This window comes from Panthera uncia, chromosome B1 (genome assembly GCF_023721935.1).
Source record: "Panthera uncia isolate 11264 chromosome B1, Puncia_PCG_1.0, whole genome shotgun sequence".
Lineage (NCBI taxonomy): Eukaryota > Metazoa > Chordata > Mammalia > Carnivora > Felidae > Panthera > Panthera uncia.
Genome location: NC_064811.1, coordinates 80,897,929 through 80,924,110, shown reverse-complemented (window position 1 = coordinate 80,924,110; position 26,182 = coordinate 80,897,929). Strand labels below are relative to the sequence as shown.

At 39.2% G+C, this 26,182-nt stretch overlaps 1 protein-coding gene across 1 annotated transcript; it reads left to right on the top strand.

Annotated features, from left to right (window-relative positions):
• The first annotated feature begins 2,691 nt into the window (after positions 1 to 2,691).
• Positions 2,692 to 18,127, top strand: LOC125922958 (alcohol dehydrogenase class-3). Its single transcript, XM_049630915.1, has 9 exons — positions 2,692 to 2,784; positions 7,202 to 7,303; positions 8,901 to 9,042; positions 9,559 to 9,646; positions 13,335 to 13,554; positions 13,706 to 13,966; positions 14,633 to 14,768; positions 17,366 to 17,504; positions 17,817 to 18,127. Exons 1-9 carry the CDS (start codon positions 2,773 to 2,775, stop codon positions 17,839 to 17,841), a joined length of 1,125 nt encoding a protein of 374 aa, XP_049486872.1. The 5' UTR covers positions 2,692 to 2,772; the 3' UTR covers positions 17,842 to 18,127.
• Positions 18,128 to 26,182: the final 8,055 nt, after the last annotated feature.

Below are 26,182 nucleotides of genomic sequence, written 5' to 3'. Positions count from 1 at the left end.
TCTCAACTGATTCCCGTTTTCAATTTCATCAATTTCTACTCTAAATTTTATTATTTTTCTCCTGCTTACTTTGGATTTTATATGTTCTTCTTTTCCTACTTTCCTAATGTTGAATGTTAGATGATTAATTTTAAATCTTTCTTTTCCAATATATACATTCAAAGCTATAAATTAGCACTGCTATGCCTATTAGCACTGCTTTCTCTATATGCCACAGATTTTTTTGTGTTTTCATTTCCATTAGGTTCAAGAAAGGAGCCAAAAAAAAAAATTTCCTTCCCTTCCTTCCCAACTGAGCAGCTTGCCCAAGACCCTGTTTCAACTCTAGTAGCTAAAGCCTATTTATAGGCCAAGTCCTGCATACTCCCTGAAGTCAAAAATGTGTGAGGACCCCCCTATGAGTAGATCTCTCTAGCGTAACTCCCAGACTTAATCCACACTAAGCCACCAGCAATTCATCAATTACACTTCACATTTTCCAAAGCCAATACTGGTTCCCCCAAAGGTAAGTTTCTTCTCCAATAAGTTGTGATTCTCTGCACCCATTTGACTCTCCAATTCTGGGGTTATTAGCTTGCTCTGTGATCTCAATTCTCTGACAGATCTAAGAAAGAGTTTTTGATTTCTCATTTGTTCAGCTTTTTACTTGTTAGGATGGAGTGACAACTTTCAACCTCCTTACATGCCAGAATAGAAACTAGCAAACTAGCAAGGCACTACAAAAATGCAAATGTTTCCTCCCAAAAGATAGACAACATATCAACATTTGGGAAAAGAACATTAACTCTCTGTTAAAAGCTTTCTTTCACTAAAAAAAAAAAAAAAAACACGCTTGCTACATTCCAAGCAGACATTCTATCACAACAAATGCCTGGAATCAAAAAAGAGAACAGTCCTCTTAAGAAAATTCAAGTGTTCCATAAGGTTGTTTTGAGATCTGTGTAGTGGAATAGCAAAAAATAAGGATGTAGAGATAAGTAGGAACCATGTTATGTATGAACCTGACTGGCCCAGCTAGCATCTGGATTTTATCCCTCTCTCAGCCCTTGAAGATTTTTAAATAGTCGAATGACATTTATTTCCTTATAATCCACAGCACTCAAAAACTATAAAAGGTGAAAGGAAATGGCATGAATTCATGTATGTTTCAGAAAGATCACTAAGGGGGCATTAGTTGGAAATGCATTACATTCAGGGGCCTAAAAACAAAAACATCAGATAGGAGGCTTTTTTCAGAAATCCTGTAAGACATAATGAGACCCTGAACTAAGGCAGCAGCAACAGTTGTGGGGGGCGGGGTACACAAAATGTGAGAGGTATTTTGAGTTTGGTGCCAGATTGAATGCAGGTGCTAAGGAATGCAGGGACAGGGAGAAGTCGTGATTTCCAGGTTTCTGGCTGGGGCAAGTAGGTGGATGGTGGGGACACAGAAAGATAGAAGTAAGAGTTCCTTTAAGGAGAAAAGATGACAAATGAAGACATATCTAGTAAGCAGTTGTATGCCCAAGCCTGGAGTTCACCACAGCCATCCTTGTTCATAACCTAGAAGCTGTTCTTAAATAAAAAGAAGTTAAAATTCAGAATGTAGATGAGAGGGTGGAGTGAAGGGAAAGATAATAGGCAGAATTTTTTTTAGTGTTTACTTTTGAGAGAGAGAGACAGGCAGAGCATGAGCGGGGGAGGGGCAGAGGCGGCGGTGGGGTGGTTGGCATAGACTCCGAAGCAGATTCCAGGCTTTGAGCTGCATACACAGAGCCCAAAGCGGGGCTAGGACTCACCAACCATGAAATCATGACCGGAGTGGAAGTCAGACCCTTAGCCCACTGAGCCACCCTGGCGCCCCTGGACATAATTTTTTTAGATCACCAGCCCTTAGGACTGAGCAGAAAGAGCCAGGAAAAAGACTGAGAAGCAGAGAAAGAGTGGTCTGGTAGACCTATCTTAAAATAATTCAGCATCCACAATAATCAGAGTTTAAGAGTAAACTGACAAATATTCCCCTCTTCCCTCTCTCTCCACTCTGGCCACTCCTAAACCACACCATATCAAACACGTTCACTTTCTGGAGGCTTTTCGTTCACTAGTACTCCTTGCAGGTTTCTTCCTGTGTTCTACCAACCTCTAAAAATCCTACTCACCCTTCAAAAGCAGCTGGAATAGTGCCTTTAGAAGTTTCCCGAATGGGTACCTCCATCGTCTCCCCTTTATCATTCTTCTCCCAACTCAGTTTTCCCATCATTGGAGAGTCCTTTGAAGGGCTCGATCTTACTCGTGCCCTCAAGTCACAGCGCACACAGTGTAGAAGGCGCACAGAATGGTGCAGTCCTCTTTCTCATGTGCTTCCAGTTAAATTCCTGGTCCCTCACCTTCCACATGTGTGCTTCATAAGCCTATCTACGCTGCCTGGGCTAACGTTACACGGGGAAAACCCCTTCCTGACACAAATGTTTTGCATCCAGCCGGCAGGTTTCTGCCACAAAGCCGCCGCCCTCCAGCCTGGCGCAAACCCCTCCAGCTTTGGAGGCGACACCACGTGGCCGCGAGCTACAACGCCAGCGGCGTCACACTTCAGGCACTTCCCTTCGTGCCAGACTGGCCTAGCGAGCGCTGTATTCACGCTCCGCCCCCCGGAGCAGGCGGCGGCGGGACCACGCTGAGAGCACGCCCCGCCCACGCCGCGCCCCCCTGCGCTGGGCGCACGTCCCGCCCACATCCCCAGCCCCGTGCGCCCCACCCCGGATGTCCACCCCTCACTGACCGGAGTCCGAGGACATGGCGAACCAGGTAGGGTTGGCTGTGCAGCGCGACCGGGCCCAGGGAAGAGGAGAAAGGAAAAATTGGGATGGAACCCTGTCGCTTGACTGCGCGGGGCCTCGGCCCGTAGGCTGATATCAGCTGCCGGATCTGAAACGGTGCCTCGGGCAAGCTGCTTTGCGGGAAGGAAGGGAGAGAGTCTTTGGGCTCCTTACTTGAAAGGTTTCGAGGCTTTTGGGGCAGCCCGAGGGGGGAGGGGGCGGTAGAAAAGGTTTAAGAGCGTTCACGCTTTGTGTTTGCAAAAATAAGTAACTTGCATGCAGTCATCTTGCTGGTAGCAGAACTACAGCCAGAGCCCGTGCTCCTAACCCTTAGGTTGTTGTGTTTCATGACTATAATTGTTAATTGAATAATTATGGTGCCACTAAATGTATTTGGCGAAGGCTCTTGGGTCCCTTTCAGTAGTAACATTTTTGAGCACTTAAGGCACCAGAACTTTCCTCTTTTAATCCTACCGTGACGCTTCTGCGAGTATTGTCCCCATTTTGCACACCAAAAATTGAGATTTAAGAGGTTGGTCGACCTTAGTGGTCACATTAAGATAGTGAGCCAGGCCTGTCCCTTTGCAAGGAACTGTACCAGGTTCCTGAAATATACTTTAGACAGTAAAGAAAGGCAGAAATGCACGAGTAACGTGAATAATCAGGCTAAAGTTGCTTAGTGTTTTAATGTTTTGCAAACTTTAGAAAGATTTATGACATTAAATGTTGAGGTTGAAAAGAAATGGTAAACGCTAAACGATCTTTCATACTTAACAAACTGGCAAGTTGTTTTTCTTTATAACGAAGTGCCTTTATTTGGAGAAGGTGAAAAATTATCCTGTGATCATATTTGAAGTAGGGCAAAGTAGATTTAGGGTGGAGCTTTGTTTTAGAATTGTCATTAAAAGGAAAAAAATCTCTCAAGCATTCCTTAAAATAGGGGAAGGGAGTATAAAAACCTAGATTATTGGGGCACCTGGGTGGCTCAGTCAGTTAAGCATCTGACTCTTGGTTTGGGCTCAGGTCCTCATCTCACCGTTGGTGGGATTGAGCCCTACCTGTAGCTCCACGCTGCCAGGATGGAGCCTGCTTGGGATCCTGTCATTCCCCTCTCTTTGCCCCTCTTCTCATGCTCTCTTTCCCAAAATAAATAAAATTTAAAACAAAATTTTTTTCTAATTTAAAAAGAACTTAGATTATGGATGAATTAGGGGCACCTGGGTAGCTGAGTCGGTTGAACATCTGACTTGATTTCAGCTCAGGTCATGATCCCAGGGTCAAGGGATCAAGTCCCCATTGGGCTTCCTCACTGAACATGGAGCCTGCATAAGATTCTCTGTATCCCTCTTCCCCCTTACTAAAAAAAAAAAAAAAAAAAAAAAAAAAAAATTATGGATGAATTATATTTATTCTTGTTGCCTAAATTCTCTAGAATATGTGACTATTTTGAATTTGACCTTTGTGATTTTGTTTTGAGATTTATGGTCAGTTGAGGTGAAAACATTCTAATGCAATGTCTGCATATTTTTACCATAAGATTTAGTATCTACCCTTTAATTTTAAAAATAATAATTTCCAGCCTCACCAATTTACACAAGCCACTCAGCTCTCTATATAGTTCAACTCTGCTTTTCCTCCACTCTTTGTTCTAGTTCTAATGAATACTATTTGTTTCTGCAAAGCTACACTATGCCAAGCACTATATTAGTGAGTTTTTATTCATTTTCATTTACTCCTCACAATAGCTTTTTATATTTGTAGGTGTTTAATTACTATGATTTGTAACTAACTTTTTCTCATCCTTGGGTATCCTAGTTAAAAGTGAAGTTTTTTCAAACCCACCAATGAAAGTTAACACTCTTTCTCCACTTTGTGCCTCTCCCTTTAACTTACCCTTTTTGTAAGTGTTGACTTTCAGGTCTGTCTCCTATAAACCCAGCAGTTTGCATCCTTTATTCTGTCAACACGTTTCATAAGCATTTTGTGAACTGCTCAAAACTTTTGGGGGTGGGGGGAATGCAAAATAGGTGACAGGGATTAAGAGGTCAAACTCACAGATATAAAGATGTCATGGGGGTATAAAGTACAACATAGAGAATAAAGTCAATAATATAGTAATAACTGTATGGTGGACAGATGATAACTAGACCTATCATGGTAATCATTTCTTAATGTATATAAACATCAGATTGATATGTTGTCCACCTGAAACTAATACAATATTGTATATTAACTATGCTTCAATAAAAAAAATTTTTTTTACCTTTCCTCATTACACCTGATGCTCTAGTAAAGGAGGCCTAGTACTAAATTCTAGTACTGACTAGAATTTCTAAGTCAATGCTATGCTTGAAGTTAGCATTTCTAGCTAATTAGCTTGGAATTTTTTTTCTAGTAGCCACATTAAAATTGGGTTAAAAATGAATAATAAAAAATAAAATTGATTAAAATTTAATCCATTATACAGTAATCCCTCCCTTATCCGAAGTTTCACTTTCCACGGGTTCTGTTACCTGCAGTCATTTGCAGTTCAGAAGCAGGTAATCTTCCTTCTGACCTATTGTCAGAAGGTCATTAGTAGCCTAACACTACATCACAATGCCTAAGTCCCTCACTTCACTTCATCTCACCAGGTAGGCATTTTATCATCTCACATCAGCAGAAGAAGGAGTACATACATATAATGCAATAAGATTTTGAGAGAGAGACTATTCACATAACTTACTACAATATAATTCTGTTAATTTACTGTTTCTGATTTATAAATTAAACTTTATCATAGATATGTTTGCATAGGAAAAACATATATATAGTTTCAGACATCCACGGGAGTCTGAGAATGTATCCTTTACAGATAAAGAGGAATTACTGTATTCAAATTACTGCCTTGACATGTAATTAATACTTTTTAAGTATTGAAATACTTTTACTTTTTTTTTTTTTTTTTTTTACTATGTCTTCATAATCTGTGTATCTTTTACACTTACAGTTTATATCAGTTCAGCTTGAAAGGCACACATGGCAAGGGGCAATTGTATTATATAGCACAGTTAAAAGGGGTAGATAACAGTAATTTTTTAAGTTTATTTATTTTGAGAGAAAAAATGTGAGTAGGGAAGGGGACAGAGAGAGAGGGAGGGAGAGCGAGAATACCAAGCAGGCTCCACACTGTCAGCACAGAGCCCAACGTGGGACTCAATCCCATGAACCATGGAATCATGACCTGAGCAGACATCAGGGAGTCAGATGCTTAACCGACTGAACCACCCAGGTGCCCCTAAATACAGCGTTTTAAAATTCTCCCATTCTGATCCTCCTTATGCTCCTTCCCACCTTGCAGTTTTGCACTAAACCAGTGTTAACTTAAACCAGCTTTAGTAAAGGAATACCATAGGGTATGTGTTAAGCATTCAGAACCCTTGGATCCTATGGCAGACCTACTGAATCAGATTGTCTTAGAACCTGTATTTTTTTTTTAAAGTATTTATTTTGAGAGAGAGGGAGAGAGGGAGAGCAAGTATCCCAAGCAGGCTCCGTGCTGTCTGCCTGACGTGGGGCTCAAACTCAGGAACCATGAGATCACGACCTGAGCCAAAATCAAGTGTCTGACACTTATCCGACTGAGCCACCTAGATGCTCCAGAACCTGTATTGCTCTTAACTTTTTTAAATATTTATTTTTATTTAGGGACAGAGCACAAGTGGGGGAGGGGAAGTGAGAGAGGGAGACACAGAATCCGAAGCAGGCTCCAGGCTCTGAGCTGTCAGCACAGAGCCCGACACGAGGCTCGAACCCACAAACCACAAGACCATGACCTGAGCTAAAGTTGTACACTCACCCGACTGAGCCACCCAGGTGCCCCCAGAACCTGTATTTTTAACGTACTCCTAGAAGATCGTTAAATATTTGACTAATAAAACTTAACCAAAAGAGGCTTTTACAACTGACCATGTAGTCATCTGAATTAAATTTTTTTAGTGAACATTACTTATATGAAATCTAAAAACATGCAAGGGGTGCCTGGGTGGCTCAGTTGGTTAAGCATCCAACTCTTGACATTGGCTCAGGTCATGATCTAATGTTTGGTAGGTTCAAGCCCCACATCGGGCTCTGCACTGAGAGTGTGGAGCCTGCTTGAGATTCTCGCTCTCCCTCTCTCTCTGCCCCTCCCCTGTTCACGCACACTTGCTCTCCATGTCTCTCTCAAAAAAAAAAAAAAAAAAAAAAAATTAATTTTAAACTAATGATCTTAAAAACATGAAAAATAATTCTCCATATCACTTAGAGGTTATGGTTTTTGTGATTCTGCGATATGTTTTCTAAGATTAGTAGTCAGGATCTAAATAAGTAGTTGATTATTAGTGCAGGAGGATAAACAACTTGCTCTCTTTTTTCCCTGATCTCAGGTTATCAAGTGCAAGGCTGCAGTTGCCTGGGAGGCAGGAAAACCTCTCTCTATAGAGGAGGTAGAGGTGGCACCCCCAAAGGCTCATGAAGTGCGAATTAAGGTAATGATATATTGAGGGCACTGGAAAAGGAGACTTACAATGAGGTCTCTGGATAAATGAATCCTCTGTGGATAAATCCCCAAGGACAGCGTTAAAGAGAAAGTATTGAAAGTCCTCCAACCTGGGAATCACAACATCCTCCTCTTACTTTACCTGCTTCACTTTTGCAGCACTCCTGTCCCTCTTTTTAGCTTTTGATGGTGAGCTAAGCAGTCTTCCCCATGGATCACTGGATAACTGCACTCTTTCTTCTGTAGCCTGTGTTTAAGATGACTTTATAGGATGCTCCCCCTTTCTGCCAAGCCCATAATTTAAAATGTATGATGACACATTAGAAACAAAAGAAGAAATGGTCTTCAGTTTTGTTAGCAGAGGTTTCAAATAAGATTTGGGAAGAGGTTCCTGATTTTATTGGAACAACAAGCAAGTGAAGTCCGCTTGCTTGGAGAGCTTTAAAATGTACTGACCCTTGCAGGCAAGAGCAGGGTTCAGGGGATTCATTAGTCTAGTGCTTCTCGGCCTCTGCTGTGTCAGAGAAATGAAGTTACCCTTGGAGAGAACAGTATTGCACAAGGCAGCCAACTGGATATTTATAGCATTCTACACTTGTTTTGATGTAAAATTAATACTTTAAAGTAGTAACCGTTGAATGAAACTAACATCCTAGAAAAAAATAAGCTCTTTTTTGCTGTGAATTAGAGTATCCTTTCCCCATCCTACCTCCAAACAAATGCTCATGCTCCCAGGGATCAAATAGCAGGTTGCAGAGCCCAGGGCCAAATAATTTCTTAAGATCTTTTGCAACCCAGACTTATGACAGTTTATATGTTTTTCTTTAAGTTCAGAAATGAACCTGATTGTGATTTTGCCACTGAAAAAGAAAATATGTCCTGGGATATACTAAGATGAGCTTATGGGGCGCACTGTCTTCCCTGGGAAACAAAACAAATGGCAAAGAATGTTACCTTGAGAGCAGGTACATGGGTGAGAGACAAAGAAGCATAAATATAAACACTCCAAGACTTCCTTTCTGTGCGTTAAATGGTTTGGAAAGATAACCTACTTAAAAGCCAGATAAGAATAAAAGGCTGTTTAAGTAGTAATTGTGTGTGGCTGCTAAAAAGGGAGTTGGTTTCACTAAAAGCTCTGAATTTTGGCCCTAATAAGCAGGCAGGCATATTTCTGCAGTAGTCCATACCTTCTTAGGAGTCACATTTGCCAACAGTCACAAGGATCCCAGCAGTGAAATGGGCTCCTCCCGCTTTGTACACAGGTCATGTTCTCTCCACACCTGTAGGCACAGTGCCCATAAAATCACCTTGTTCACCTTCTTTTGCTAGCATGCACTGAAAAGGGATAGATATACCATGTGTCTTTGCATATAAACACACCATTACTTTTATGTATCACTAAAAAAATGCTGCCAATTCCAATTGTTAAGATACCACAGATTTTAAACACTTGCTGATTTTAAAGATTAAAATATGAAACAAATGTATCTTAGAATCACTGAAATGTGGTATTGAAAATGCCTTTTCTTTGACCTGTATCTCTCTGGATTGCAAGCAAACACCCTTAAATGCTCTTGATCTGCTAGATTATCGCCACTGCAGTTTGCCACACCGATGCCTATACCCTGAGTGGGGCTGATCCTGAGGGGAGTTTTCCGGTGATCTTGGGACATGAAGGGGCTGGGATCGTGGAAAGTGTTGGCGAAGGAGTTACTACCCTGAAGGCAGGTAAGGAGGATATCTGAACCACTCTTAATTTTATAATTTCAATTTATTTCTACAAGGAAATTATTTTTATACATTGTTTCTTTCACAAACAAGTTATCACCTGAGTCATTTTTCAGGAAGAATTTTATTCCTTATCTAGGAAGCACAAATATTTGAGAGTTTTTTTTCTTTCTGATTTTGCAAGCTACTGTCATCTGAAACTATTTAAGTATATTTCCAAAGCCAGTTTGGACCAATTAAACAAGAATTTTTAAAGATTTCATCAGTGAGTCAGTATTTTAAAGCCCATGACCTTGTTCTCCAAGTACAGTTTAAGAGCTTTATCTCAATAAAAATTTTGAAACTTGTGTTTTTTGCATAGTCAGGCAGTGTCTGAATGATGTTATGTAGGTAAAGTTCTGAGTTGAAGTTAACCTTGCAAAGCCACATGAGGAGTGGGGATTTGCAGAGGCTGATGTATCCATTTAGAAACAGATGTCACCTATTCAGAATAACGTCTTTGCATTTGTTTCCCAGGCGATACTGTCATCCCACTCTACATCCCACAGTGTGGAGAATGCAAATTTTGTCTAAACCCTAAGACAAACCTTTGCCAGAAGATAAGGTTAGTATCTTTGTTATTTGGTCCTTAAAATAATAAGTAATTGTGTGGCAGTCTATACAGAGCATTCTCCATGAATTATTTCATTCCAGTTTTATGGCAGCCTCACTATCATTGGTATCCACGTTTTCAGAGATGAAAAAATGAAGATTCAAATTAAGTGGTGTGCCCAATATCATCAGCTATTAGATAAAACAGAATTTTCTGAACCCATTCTTCTTCCATAACATTCATCTAAACTTGCCAAAACGTATATTAAGGAGGGACATGCTTAAGAAATTAAATAGAAGCTTTTTTGTGAGCCATTTTATTATCCATGAAATCAAAGTAGTGAAACCCATAAGGTTACTAGGAAGACTACAAGAGATAACATAACCCCTTGACACAGAAAAGCTAGTTACTTTATTGTAATAAGGTAACAGCACTTAACTATTCTTTGAGGCAATTTAAGATGTTGTATTCCCCTTTTTACTGAGGTAAAACATATGTAATAAAGTACTATAAACCTTAAGTGTACAGCTCAATGAATTGTTATGTATATACACACCTAATGGTTATAACCACCCAGATCAACGTAGAGAACCATTCCAGCACCCTACAAAGTCATTCATATCCCTTGCGCTTCAGTACCTGCCTCTCTCAAAGGGAACCACTATTCTGATTTCTTTCACTACAGGACTTCATATAAATAGAATCACATACTGTGTGCTCTTTTGTTTGGTTTCCTCATAATGTCTGTGAAATGTGTTTAAGTTGCTCTGTGAATCACCTCTTTTTTATCATTCCAAATATACATCCATTTATCTCTATCCATTCCCCTGCTGATGGACATTTAAGTTGCTCAAATGTTTGGGGCTGTTGTGATTCACGCTGCTGTGAACATTCCTATTCATAGCTCTTAGTGAATATGTGACTACTTTCTCTTGGGTATTTTCCTAGGATTGGAATTGCTGGATGCAATATTGTGATTTCATTCAGATAACCAGATACATATTTCTCATATGTATTGGGGTCTTCTGCCATGGTTTCTGGCTCATAGCTATTAAAATTTAGTAGAATTTCCTGTGATGTGGGCTATAAAAGTGCCTTTGTTATGTTAATGAAGGGGACTTTTGGAAAGCCCTTAGGTAACCTAGGGGTGGCCTGACCTTTGGTAAGGAAAAGGAGGCGTGGAAGTTGAATCAGTCGATGGCCAGTGACTTAGTCAGTCATGGCTATAATGAAGCTTTCATAAAATCCCAAAAGGACTGGGTTCAGAGAGCTTTGGGGCTGGTGAACACGTGTAGATTGAGGAGAGTGACATACCTGGAGAGGGCATGGAAACTCCTCAGCCTTTCCCCATACTTTATCTTACGCATCTCTTCATCTAGCTGTTGATTCATATCCTTTATCGTATCCTTCAATAACTTAAAGAGCACCTGGGTGACTCAGTTGAGCGTCCAGCTCTTGATTTCAGCTCAGGTCATGATCCTGGGGTCATGGGATCAAGCCCTGCACTGGGGCTCTGTGCTGGGTGTGGAGCCTGCTTAAGATTCTCTCACCCTCCCTCTGTCCCTCGCTTGTGCTCGCTCTTTGTCTCTAAAATTAAATAAGTAAATAAAAACTGGCATCTGTGTGGCTCAGTCGGTTAAACCTCCAGCTCCTGATTTCGGCTCAGGTCATGATCTCATGTTTTGTGAGTTCAAACCCTGCATCAGGCTCTGCACTAACAGCATGGAGCCTGCTTGGGATTCTCTCTCTCTCTTTTTCCACCTCCCATGCTCTCACTTGCTCTCAAAATGAATAAATAAACTTTTAAAAATAATAACATAGGTGTTTCCATGAGTTCTGCGAGCCATTCTAGGACATTAAAAGAACCTGAGGAAGAAAATCTTTGGAAACTCCAATCTGTAGCCATTGGGGTCAGAAGCACTGGTAACAGTTTCTGCCTTGCAGCTGGCATCTGAAGTGAAAGGTAGGGGGCAGTCTTCTAGGACTGAGTCCTTAACCTGTGGGATCTGATGCTGTCTCCAGGTGGCTAGTGTCAGAATTGAGTTGAATTGCCAGACACCTTGCTGGTGTCCCAAGAATTGCTTAATGTTACATATAAGGGAACACACCCCCACACACACATTAGAGCTGGGTCCATGACTTAGAAGATTGGGTCATACGTAAAAGATCGTGTGTTCTTGAATTTGTTTTCTAGTGCCATTGACAAAATTCTATTTTTGGGAAACAAGATGTCATTCACTATATAACAGAAGTCCAGTTAATTTTGGCAAAGCTAGAACCAAAATCTCATTTTGAAAGGTAATTTCAAACGCAGTCTAACAACTTGAGACATATCAAGTACAATAATGGTATTGGCCTTTTTGTGGCTGCCTGTAGCCTTTCAGAGGGACAAGTCCTTTCAGAGCATGAAATGTATCCCACATCACCTTTTGTTCAAGAAACTCCTCTGAGGTAGAAGTGATTTCTTGCATTAAGGAAGGGTGAACAAACTTAAGTTGCTCTTAAAGATACAACAGTTATCTGTGGTAGAGCTTTGTCACAGATTTGTTTTTTGTTTCTGGTCATATTTTTTTCTCAAAGGAAATGTATTTACTCTTGAGTCTAGAGGCAATCTATTTTCATGTGTGTATTTGTTTATTCCTGTTTATTCCAAAGGATTAGCCTAAGAACGAACATCAAATTATAGTGCATTATTTTGAAAAATAATAAATATTTAATAAGCACTCTGTGCCAGGCACAATGTTAATGCCTTCCATAACACCTCATTTGATTTTATAGCAATCTTTGAGATATGATTGTTTCTCCATTTTTTAGTGAGGAAACTAAGCCACAGAGGTTAATTAACTGGCCCACGATCACAGAGGATTTGACCCAAGTGTGTCTGACTTTAGGACCTGCATTCCTAAGCAAGACATTACATTACTTATTTAGAATATCAAAAACAATTTTTGATACTATTGATCATACCAGTTGCTTTTGTGAGCTTTTTTCTTTTCCTTTATCTTTTATTAGTGTTACCAACTACACAGGCAACAAAGTTATAGAGAAAGAAGAGATAACCTCAATCCTTGAGGATTGTTAGCCTTTTAACAAAGCCTCCTGAAAGATCTAAATCAGCCAGTTTGGCTGTTTTCATCACCTAATCTGCATAATTGCTCATAATCTCTGTGTAGATTTTGGTTTGGGCTGTATGCTCTAAGAAGTTATATTTGCTCATAGTTTTTTCATGGATTTTTTTTTTTTTTTTTAATGTTTGTTTTGAGAGAGCACACAGAGAAGGTGCAGAGAGCCTCACACGGGGCTTCAACTCACATATTGTGAGATCATGACCTAAGCCAAAATCAAGAGTCCGACACTTAACTGACTGAGCCACCCAGGCGCGCCGGTGATGGAATTTTCAAATTATTTCATTTGATCCATAAGTTGTATCTGTTAAATTTTATCTCAATACCCTGACAACAAGATCCAGAAGGATATTGAATGTTGGAAAAGATATGTAGGATTATAAGTCTTTTGTAAGGTTTTCTAATAAGGCATTGCTGAAAGGTGCTAAATTATTAATAAATACAGTAGAAATCTGACTTTGGGGCTTAGCACACTTTCCTGTCTACCTGTCATATTTAAAACTGGTTTTTTTTTTCCCTATGGGTTTTGAAAAACCTGATTTTACCCTGCCTTTCTCCTTTTTTATTTTCTTTAGAGTTACTCAAGGGAAAGGATTAATGCCAGATGGTACTAGCAGATTTACTTGCAAAGGAAAGACAATTTTACATTACATGGGAACCAGCACATTTTCGGAGTATACAGTTGTGGCTGATATCTCTGTTGCTAAAATTGATCCTTTAGCACCTTTGGATAAAGTCTGCCTTCTGGGTTGTGGAATTTCAACTGGTTATGGTGCTGCTGTGAACACTGCCAAGGTAAGAGATTGGCCCGGGTTTTAGCTTCCGCCTTCTAGTTTGATACATTGGAGCTTTGCTGGAATAGTGAAATTGGCCCAGTGTGTTAGAAACCTAGTGATTTCCTTGACTCTCGTGCAATGAGTGCCTTACAAACTATGTTTACTATTAGGTGGAGCCTGGCTCTACTTGTGCCGTCTTTGGCCTAGGAGGAGTTGGATTGGCGGTTATCATGGGCTGTAAGGTGGCTGGTGCATCCCGGATCATTGGTGTGGACATCAATAAAGATAAATTCGCACGGGCCAAGGAGTTTGGAGCCTCTGAATGTATTAACCCCCAAGACTTCAGTAAACCCATCCAGGAAGTGCTCGTTGAAATGACTGACGGGGGAGTGGACTACTCCTTTGAGTGCATTGGTAACGTGAAAGTCATGGTAAGTTTTAGCTGCATTCCTTTTTTTTCTCTAGCTTACTTTATTGTAAGACTAGAGTACGAAATACATATACAGAATAGCTGGTAATCGACTGTTTATATTGCTGGTAAGTCTCCCAGTCAGCAGAAGGCTATTAGTTAAATTTGGGGGAGTCAAAAGTTAACGTGACTTTTCGACTGGGTAGGGGGTCAGCTTCCCAACCCTTGTGTGTTTTTCAAGGGTCAACTGTATATCTGCTTTACTAACCTTGAGCAACAGCTTCTCTACACCTCAGTTTCCTCAGGTGCAAAATGCACCTACTTGACATAAAGTCAATCCTCTGCAAAATAGTACTATTCTCCACCTTGCTTCCTTTATTAAAGTCTTTAGAATTTTTAACTAGGATTTACTTTTAAAACTAGACAGGAAATAAAAGCTTTAAATTCTTTCATTTTGTGTTAGTATTTAGCCAGATTAATACATTTTTTAATTACCTTATTAAAACTTGAATAAAATTACATTGACTAAGTATTCAGTTTGATCTTTTTGTTGTCTTTTTTTTTTTTTTTTTTTTAAAAAAAAAAAGCTCTGTGCCGCCACCCTTCCCCCAAAAGTTACTTACTGGGGAAGCAGAGATGGCCGGCACAATGCACTGACTCCTGTGATTTGGTCCTCTCTTTCCTGCAGAGAGCAGCGCTAGAGGCCTGCCACAAAGGCTGGGGAGTCAGCGTGGTGGTTGGAGTAGCTGCTTCGGGTGAAGAGATCGCCACTCGCCCGTTTCAGCTGGTAACAGGCCGCACGTGGAAAGGCACTGCCTTTGGAGGTAAGTTAATGGGTGAGCACATTTTCTCTTTTGTCATTTCCATCGGCAGAATTTTAATCCCAGGCTGATTTTTTGTTTTAAGAATTTTCATGGGCTACCTTCATCATTAAGTTGTTGCATAGCTATTTTAATAGGAGGGCTTCACATTCAGTCAGTATTCACCCCTGGGGCTGGGGAGATACTCAACTTCCTCTGAAGCAGGAGACCCACTTTTTACACACAAAAAATCAGTATCCTGTTAATGAGGAAATAGTTGGGGGTTAGGGCAGAAGTTAGAAGTAGGTTCCAGGGATACAAACAGCATTGTCAGCCACACTCATGTTATGGACTTAAAGAGGTTATCGGCATTTGTGCTCATTTTCCAGAGTGTCTGGTTGTCGCTGGATGTAATAATACCTCTTGTCTAAATAGTACTGATTTCAGTAGTAACCAATACAAAGTCTTCAACTGAAAATACTGTATTAGACAAAACTTTATAACAGAAATGAAAAGCTGCCAGACTGATCATTTTTCCCCTTTTGTGGTCCTAAAAAGCGCATGGTGGTTTGGGGTTGCCTAACTACTGATAGAATGCTGAGAAACAGTTTCCATCTGTTTTGCTAGTTGCTCACCTAGGAGGCACAGATCATGCCTGTATATTCCAACAAGTGTGCATGAATGAAATCTAAAGTTTTTGTAGGTTTTTTAAAAAAGTATATTTATATTCTCACCATCCTCTTAGGGAAAAAAAACACTTAGCGTGAATTTGCCATAATCTGAACTTAAGGTGTTTCTTAAGATCCCCTATCATGCCAGGTTTTTTGAAGGCCAGAGGAAAAGATCAAGAGGGTATGAGGGGGTTTGGCCGAAGTTTCTGCCTTTATACTATAGAATTCACCATAAAAAATGTCATGCAGACTAACCTCGCCTTTCCAACGAGCTGTATGCCTCACTTGAGTATATCAGAACAGACTTTTAAAGCCACACATCCTCTCAGGTCCTTAGCTGTATTTGAAAGGACATTTTAAGCCTGGGAGACTGAGCCAGGGGGTTGATCATAACCTCTCACCGAAGCCTCATCACCCCAGCACATGCTAGTTGGGAAAGAAGCTGGAGTATTGAGGTGTGATGGGTGTTGTTAACATATGACCCACAGATGTAAATAGAAGTTTTGGACTAACAAATAGAGGTGGCTGTACTTGTCTTGTTACCGGGGATTTAAAGAAGGGGGCACCTGGCTAGTTCAGTTGGTAGCGTATGTGACTCTTGGTCTCGGGCTTGTGAGTTCAAGCCCCACATTGGTCATGGAGCATACTTAAATTAAATAAATAATACTTTTTTTAAAAAAAAAGGAGAAAGGAAAAGCCCTACGATTTGTAAGAGAAAAATAATTAGTAGAGGATATAAGGAGGCAGATTTGGAAAAGGCTCAAAAGAGGTTTGAAATGAGCTACAAAGTGTTCCTGGTGTAAAAGGTGGGAAGGTGTCTTTGTTGATTTATTGCTTCTTTCAATACAAGTGAAAGATCGAAGCACCAATTTTGTTTAAAATCTTATATAGCTAAGAATTTCCCACTTTTGTTTTCAGTTTCACGGTTTCTGGTGTGAGATGCTATCCCTAATTTCATTGTTGAATTTAAAACCAAAGAAATAAGAGGTGCCTGGGTGGCTCAGTTGGTTAAGCATCCGGCTCTTGGTTTCTGCTCAGGTCGTGATCTCACGACTCGTGAGTTCAAGCCCTTGCATCGGGCTCTGTGCTGACAGTGAGGAGCCTGCTTGGAATTCCCTCTCTCCCTCTGTCTCTGCCCCTTCCCCACTCAAGCTCACTCTTTCTCTCTCTCTGTCTCTCAAATGAATAAGTAAACTTAAAAAAAAAAAAAAAAAGCTTTAAAACCAAAGAAATAAAAGTCCTGTATTACGTCAGGTTTGTTCTTCCTTAAATGTCGTAATTATAGAATCTTTGCTGTTGTGGAGCCAAATAAGTTTATTCTAAGACTTCAGAGTTCTATCCTGGTATCTTAGAAGTCTCACTTGGCTAAAACCTTAATGAGATTTTAGTAAATCTTAACACAGAAAAAGGAAAATACTCAAAAGGCATTTACTATTTTTTTTAACTAAAGATGTACATTAAATTCTTCTTTCTCTGTATGCTAATTTTGAAGTTTTTCAGTCCTCTTTAATTGATGAGAAAATCAGGGGTTTTTTTTCTTTTTAATTTAAATTGTAGTTAACATACAGTGCAGTATTGGTTTCAGGAATAGAATTTAGCAATTCATCACTTAGCAACACCCAGCATTCATCACAAGTCCCTCCTTAGTATCCATTAACCATCTAGTCCATCTCCCACCAGATCCCTCCACCTTCAGTTTGTTCTGGTGGTTAAGAGTCTCTTGTGGTTTGTTTCCCTCTCTTTTTCCCTCCTTCTTCCCGAATGTTCATCTGTTTTGTTTCTTAAATTCCACATATGAGTGAAATCATATATTTGTCTTTCTCTGACTTATTTCATTTAACATAATACATTCTAGCTCCAAAAATTTATTCTCTTAAATGTCTGTCACCCACTAAGTAATAAGCATACTGCAAAGATTTGTTGGAAGAATACATGTGTGATTTCTTTTAGGATGGAAGAGTGTGGAAAGTGTCCCAAAGTTAGTATCCGAATATATGTCCAAAAAGATAAAAGTTGATGAATTTGTGACTCACAATCTGCCTTTTGACCAAATTAATGAAGCCTTTGAACTGATGCATGCAGGAAAGAGGTAAGCTTCCTTGTTAGCTATATATTATAAAATGTAATGACTTGGGGTTTATGGAGAAGGGTAAAAAAATACTTTTAGTGGTCTTAAAAGATATCATTTAGGGGCACCTTGGTGGCTCAGCCAAAGCGTCTTGACTTTGGCTCAGATCATGATCTCATGCTTTGGGAGTTTGAGCCCCACATCTGCTGTTACCACAGAGTCCACTTTGGATCCTCTGTGCCCCTCCTCTCCCTCTCTCTCTCTCTCTCTCAAAAATAAACATTAAAAAAAAAGATATCACTGAAAACTGTTTATTGCTTCCTTCTCTTACAGCATTCGAACTGTTGTAAAACTTTAAATTCAACAGAGAACATATGTCCATCCTTTCACCTAAATCTTGTGGTCCAACTGGAACAACCAGACAAGCAGGGAGAAGCTCTTCCATGATCAGTCTCTTAGACCTTCTCTACTACTACTTCTAGAGTAACCTATTCTAGGGAGTGATATTTTGTGTATAATTCATACATCTCTAATCAAGGACAAAGCTGATACAGTCCTAAATTAGCTTTCTGAACTCTCCTTCACATGAATAATTGCTAGCTTATTAAGAAACAGTCTAACATAATAAAAGTAATTTCCACATATGTGTGAAGTTGTGATCTGTTTTATGCTGGATTCATTCTCATGGTTCCCGTACTTGTTATCTTCGTTCTTTAAAAGAAAACCAGAGAAAAAAATAAAAAAATAAAGGAAAGCCAGAGGAAACAGGGCAGTGGTGAGTATCTTAGCCTTGCCTTCTTCCATCCTCGGTAACTTGTGTTTAACTTTTAACGGTCTCTGGCCCGTTTACTAAAGAACATTTCTCGGGGCACCTGGGTGGCTCAGTCAGTTAAGCGTCCGACTTCAGCTGAGCTCATGATCTCACCGTTGGTGAGTTCAAGCCAGGCTCTGTGCTGACAGCTCAGAGCCCGGAGCCTGTTTCGGATTCTGTGTCTCCCTTTCTCTATGCCCCTCCCTCACTCTCTCTCTCTCAAAAATAAACATTTAAAAAATAAAAAATAACATTTCCCTCACCATCAGTGGCAAAGTTCATGAGAACCCAGGGCTGTCTCTGTGAGATTACATTCTTGAGAACAGATAACCATGTCTTGTTCAAACTTAAGAGACCCACCCCCCACAATTCCTAGTATGGCATCTGGCCCACAGTGGGCACTAAACATCATTGATGAAGCTACCCTCTGTGCTTAAGTAGGTGTATGTGTGTAGGTGGTGGCTCTATGAATTCTCTCAAGCATAGGAAAAATACATACTGAATTGCAAAGTTCCCAGCTGCTTTTTCAAATCTTAACATTTTACCATCTCTAGACCACCACATTGCCTTTCGTCTCCAGAAGTTTTTTGTGAAATACCTGTTTACATCCTTTCCTCACCACCCAGAATTTGGTGTTTTTCACTCATACATGTTGTCACACTTACTATATGTATCCATTAACTGTCTCTAGTCTTCGGCATTGAAAACCTGATAACTGTCCTATTCTGCAGCTTTCATTTTTTACTCATTGTGATTAATCCATGTGATGCTCTCATTCACTAATTTTAATACTGTGCATTAGTATTCACTTATATGAACTACCATAATTTACCTGCTGCCCAAATGATGGCCTAACGCTATTTCCAAAGCTGTTTCTATATTGCTGACGGCACTGGTGAAACATTCTTGTACATCCTTCTCATGCTCACTGTGTTAGTAATCCTCATTACTTAGGATGTGTAGTTGGCCCTTGAACAACATAGGTTTGAACTGCACAGATTTCACTTATATATGGCTTTTTTACAGTATGGTTCTGTAAATATTTTATGATTATCTTCACTTTTTTTTCTCTAGCTTATTTTGTTGTAAGAATACCACTTAAAATATGTATGTGTTAATCAACTGTTATCAGTAAGGCTTCCGGTCAACAGTAAGCCATTAGTAATGTTTTGGGGGTCAGAAGTAATACGTGAATTTCAAATGCATGGAGGGTCAGCATACCTAGTCCCTGCATTGTTCAAGAGCCAACTGTATATCCTAGGATAAGCACATCTGTACTAGAAACTGCCAACATCGTTCCTCAGAATGGTTGGAAATCTTTACAAATTCAATGAGTGTGAAATGATACTTCATTACTTCAGTTTGCATTTCCCTCAGTTACTAAAGTACTATCATACGTCTGTATTTCCTTTTTTGCGAAGTATCTATTTACATCCTTTGTTCATTTTTCTGTTGGATTATCTTTTTCTGAGTAATTTTTAGGTGTTCTTGTAGATGCCAGTCCTTCCATCAGTTTTATGTTTTAATATATTTTATATTTTTATTTTAATATAAATCTATCTATGATAGAAATATCTATAGAAAAATATCTATGATATTTAATATCAAATCTATCAGTCTTTTTGTGGTGCTGTTAAGTAACGTTTAGGATTTTCTTTTATTCTGAGCAATATAAAGCAGCAAACAAAAAATGCTTTCTCTTCCATCCAGGTAATCCATTGACGTTGAAAAAAATAAAAGCAACATATCCAAGAGTTAGAAAATTCAATTACAGAAAATTATATAAGAGCAACACAACATTCCCCTCCCACAAAAAAAAAAAAAAAAAAATGGTTGACTCCTAGAAAGTTTATGTATCTTCCCAGAAGTTTCAATTCACGGAATAGCACATATACATATCCTTTAAAACTACACAAAGGAATACTATTAACATTATTTTGCGCTCTTTTGGTTTTTCCACATGATAGTGTATTGCAGACTGCTGTTCTGTCAACACATCGGATATGCCACGCACATAGTTCTTTTGGTTGGATTGAAGCCATGTGTTTTTTTGTTATTTTAAAAATACTTTTGGGGCGCCTGGGTGGCTAGTTAAGCTTCTGACTTCAGCTCAGGTCATGATTTCATGGTTCATGAGTTCGAGCCCCGCATTGGGGCTCTCTGCTGACATCTCAGAGCCTGGAGCCTGCTTCAAATTCATTCTCTCTCTCTCTCTCTCTCTCTCTCTCTCTCTCTCTCTCTCTCCCTCTCTCCCCCCCTCTCTCCCTCTCTCCCTCTCTCCCTCTCTCCCTCCCTCCCTCTCCCCCCCCCAACTCACACACTCTCTCAAAAATAACTAAATGTTAAAAATAAAAATACTTTTGATTGATACGGCTTAATTGCTCCTGTAAGTGCTTGTGTTTCTGAGAGAGCACTATTTAGTTGACTTAAAAATAGAAAGGTAGCAATTATGGTCATGACCTCTCCTTTTTGGATACCTAGTGCCATTTGTAGAACCAGGTATTGCAACCTAGCTTCTCTCCCATTTTACCTTGGGGGCTGGAGATGCACTAGGGGTCCAAATGGCCCCAAATTATTGTTCTGAGAAAACTGGAAGAAAAAATAAAAACTAGCTTCTACCAAAGCTCTGGAAATAGGCTTTTAACTGTTTTTTAGCCTTAGCCTTCCAGGAACAAAATCTGTCACCTTGAGCAATCACACTAAGAAAATGGACAAGTAGTGTGATAATGTAGGAGAGCTAATAATTCTCTAAAAAGTTTTTTCCATCATTAGTTTTCTTCTCATATATGAGGTATATACATGAATGAGATGGCATTTTTATGCCCACCTACATGAAAAAGTAAAGCCGTTTTAACATAAAATAATGGGGGCACCTGGATGGCTCCGTCAGTTAAGCATCTGACTCTTGGTTTTGGCTCAGGTCATACCTCATAGCTTCATGAGTTCAAGCCTCGCATCAGGCTCTGTGCTAGCAGCGTGAAGCCTGCTTCGGAGTCTCCCTCTGCCCCTCCCTGACTCACTCTGTCTCTGTCTCTCTCAAATTAACAACAGAACCTTAAAAATGATTGCTTTATTTTTAAAAAATAATAAAATATCAAAACAATGTAACTCCAACTTTTGTAGCTGGCCAATGAGGGAGTTAAGTTTATATGATCCTTACTATAAAGATTCTTGGATCATGGGACTATAAAGCCTTTTCAAGATCCTTTTAATATATCCTCTTGGATGGCACCTAGGATGTTGTGTATAATGTTTTTGTTTTTGGAAGAAATAGCATATACAGTTTTTGGAAGAAAGTATAGATAAAACAGGGCTAAAAGCTACTCACTATATGCACATCAGCAAGCCTATCCTGGTTATCCAAAGTTAGGAGGTCTACCACCTGAAAAGTATTGTTGGGAATTTAAGTATCTTTAAACTGCTTTCTTGGACAGATACATAATTTTAACACACAATGGCTAACCCACTATATACTTCATGAAAGTTAGTAAAATGTATTTTTAACTTAAGTACCTAAAATTTTACAGTATTAGGAACTAATTTTAAGCAACTTTTTACTGAAAATTTTTCCTGTACCTAGTTAACACTTTTCAAATCTTGCTTGCATATTGTGTTATTCTGTTTAACCTGATGTTCACTGGAGTAAGACAGTCCATTTGCAGACATGTCTGGGAACAAGTTCTTTATTACATGCAGAGAACTAACATATAAAGTAGGAACCTAGGGAATGATGAGGTTTGGGGGGACGGAGATGGAAAAACTGCATTACGTCCCAAACTGTCACAGTGAACCATTCATGTGTGTACAACTTACATCAAACAAAAAACACTCCAAAAAATATACATAATGCTATTTCTTTCCATTTATCCCATTTGAATGCAAACTTATAGTCAGTAAATTCTCAAAATGTGTTTTGATTTGGAAAAGAGGGAACATGTTTCCCATGCACAGAATGCTTCAGAACATTTTCTGCCTGGCTACCAATCTGCCAATTAGGCTGGTGATCAAAGTCCTAAAGTAACTGACAATTCTTTGGGCCTAGAGACACTGTGTGACCCAGGAAAAAAAAAAAACAACTGTAGATTGAGCCAATTTTGTTTCAATACACATGCCAGATTGGATTGTCAGCAAATACCCTTTAGAAAAAAGTATACCACAAACACATTTGGAGAACATTTTATTATATTTAAAGAGATATTTAGATAATAAATGCATAGAACTAAGGGAATCATGTCTTTAAAGAAACAACTACAAAGTGAACAGGGCCATACAAAGTCCTCCATTATACAAATTTCTTTTGGTGGAACTTTATGGGCACTAAGTAGGTGGGATGGTTTTTAAAAGGTGGACTGATTTTTATCAAAGTGGACATCATATCAGAATTCCTTGTGATGAGATAAATTTGCACAAGCCCCTTTCAAGAAAGGAGTGCTAGTCAACTACCTCCAGTTTAAAAATGGACTGAAGCTGGATATATTAAACCAGGATATATTAAGCAACATAAACAGTGAAAATGTGCTTTAAAGTAAGTATCTATTGCTCCTTCTCTAACATAGATCTTCAGACTAAAAGTTCTTATCCTTGGCTATTTTGTTTCCTCAGAATCAGATTGACTAATAAAGTAAAAATTCCGGCCTGAATTTTCTGTTGACCCCTGACCCAACTACTGAAATAAATTTGCTTTATAGTCACATTATATATAGAATAAAATAGTTGCTAATGGTATCATTCCACAAATAGGTCTCTCCATAGATAAGTATAGGGATTTATCCTAGTCTTGCAACCAAATAAAAAACTGGAGAAATCAGAGCCCTGGGGTCCTGACTGTTGGTCCTGTGCTCTTCTCATGACACGAAAATACAAATGTACCTACAAGTTTTGGAAAAGTATTAGCACGTTTGTTCTTGAGGGTGAGGTGAGGAGGCCAAGGTAACATGAAAAGGGCTAAGCACCCAGGAGATGTAAGCGATGCCTCTACTAAAAGTTTTACAATGGTAAAAACGTTCTAGACATCAGTAAAAAATAATTACCAGAAGACTTTGAGCCGTAACAAACATATCACTGATACCTTTCCAGGAAGCCTTCTTCACTGCTCCACTAGACTTATTGGCACAGTTTGCTAAGACCCCAGCATTGACACATTTTGCAATATAACCACAGAATTGCTATAGACCGACAGCTGTGTTTTTGCTCCTCCACAGTCCCCAAAATGATGAGAGGCAGCCAAGGCCACCTTATTTCCTGCTTTCTTTCTCTCAAAATAACCAAATACAAAGCGCTATTTTTCTTTTTCATACTTAGCACCAAAAGGAAGAAGAGGTAAAGGAGAGGCTGCCACCAGAGGCTGCTTGCTCCTCAGGGTTCAAACGTGGGGGAGCCTGTGCTAAGCTAACCTTTCCTTGGGTGTTCATTTTTAAAATGAAACAACACATTAATAACTTTTAGGGTATTAGCATAATGTAGCCTACATTGTGAAACAATCTGTTGCTAAGACAATAATGCCCAGATGTTTTTCTCTACTGGAAAATGGGCCACACATCTACATTACAAAGTGGTATCATGTGCTCCTCTTCTAGCTCCAGAGTTTGGTAGAGGTCAAACACCAAATGTAGACAGAATCTTACCACACTATCTCAAACCTTTCCAATACTTCTAACTCCCAGATCACTATCCTTCCCATTCCTCTTACTGTACCTTTTGCCCCCAAGATGCACTGTATTGTCAAAAAGGAGCTCACAGTTTACGAAATTTAGGATACAGTAGGAATAAAATTACTTCAAGTAACAAACCAATAATCTATACTCCCTTAGTGAGACAGGTTTCAAGAATCACAAATTTTGCACTTAAGTTCACTGTTGGTAGTGATTTTGATACAGTAATTCTAAATTTTACATGTCTTACAGAATCCAGCAAATAAATATTAATGCTGTTCAGAACCAAAGTTCTCACCATGGGATAAAGCAGATATAAATATGAAACAGAAAAAGATGAGGAAGATTAGTGTTAGATTTGAAAGTATCAGAACGAATTCATGATTTATAAAAAGTACATTTCCTGGCTCTGTTCCCTGAAAGTGCCTGGCAACAAGGACACCCAGTAGCACCCAGATCCTCATTTCCAAATACCATTCCCCATGAAAAGGAATGAGGGCTCCTTGGAGGAACAGCCTGTCCCAGTGTGAGACAGGAAAGCTGTACAATAAACTTACAACATCTTGCTACAGCAAAAAGAAAGCGCTCAAAGACTGATAGGCGCAGGTCACAATGACACATGAATAAGCTTAAAGGTGCTTCTGCTGGCCAAATTTGGGACAATTACAGTAATTAAATAGAATTTTTAAGAATTGATGAGCCCACATTGACAACACTCAACGACCGTGAGTAAAAAAAAAGGAGGGGGGAAAATGCTTCTTTGTAAAAGGGTGCCAGCTAATAAAATGTAAATGGAATGCTAGATTTCAGTCTCAATTTGCAGCCACCAATGTAATAAAATAATGGATTCTGGCAAGGATTATCAGTGCACGTTAATACCATTGAGTGAAAAGAATATCCAAATGGTCTTCAAGTATCTCCTCCCAGATTATTTGCTTCAGAAAAGAAAACTATTCTAGGGGCGCCTGGGTGGCTCGGTCGGTTAAGCGTCCGACTTCGGCTCAGGTCACGATCTCGCGGTCCGTGAGTTCGAGCCCCGCGTCGGGCTCTGTGCTGACAGCTCAGAGCCTGGAGCCTGTTTCAGATTCTGTGTCTCCCTCTCTCTGACCCTCCCCCATTCATGCTCGCTCTCTCTCTGTCTCAAAAATAAAACGTTAAAAAAAAATTTTTTAAAGAAAAGAAAACTATTCTTAAAATGGAAAGATCTGACAAAGCAAGTGATCAAACTTATATTGGCAATAATGTGACAGTAACATTGTGTCTCCTGATGTGATGTGACACAACGAATGAGACATACCACATACCATCAGTAGAGTCTTCTGCCAAAATATTTATCTTGAAATTTCTCATGAGAAACTCCCAGAGAAATACAGAAATTTATAAGCTAACTGGCCTGCTTTATTAAGTGTCAATTTCATAAAGCACTAAAAAAGTAGGATTGTTCTAGAGTAAATAAGACTACAGATACAGGACAACCAAATGCATGGGTCTAGATCCTGGATTTAGAAAAGAGAGAAGCTTTAAAGAACATTTGGAAAAAAATTGAGACTCACATTTGAGTATATACTATACATTAGATAATTCTGTATCAATGTTAAATTCCTTGGGTGTGGTACTATGATCAGTAAGAAATGTCCTTACATCTTAACAGACAAGCTGCAATAATAATGTGAAGTATGATGCCATTTGTTTCAAAAGGAAGGTGCTTAAGAGAGAGATGTGGCAAAGTAATGATCGCTGAATACAGATAAAGGGTATATGATCGTTTCCTTGTACTATACTTTCAACTTTTTTGTAAATCTGAAAATTTTCAAAATGCAAAGTTGGAAGTAAAAAACTTTTTTTTTTTTTTTTTTTTTTTGGAAAAAAACAGCTTACAGATACCATGAGGGTGCATTCTGGGGGCCTTAGCAAAAAGTAAAGCACCATACCTGCAATATTAACCAAACACAAAGAAAAAAATAGTAGTTATAGGACAAAAGAATCAAGGTAAGAGGACAAATTCCTCAACCTCCTATTAAATTTCGACCCGTGGCAAGTGGTATTAAAGTGTCAGTGAATGGGTCCTAATGTACCTTAATCGACTACATCAGCAAAAGACATAAAATTTAAAGGCAAATGTTTCCCTGCTTCTAAATTATAATTCCAAGGGGGCTGAAGGACTGGCAGGAAAAACTGTATGTATTACTTTAAAAGCTGACACAAGGGGTGCCTGGGTGGCTCAATCGGTTTGGCGT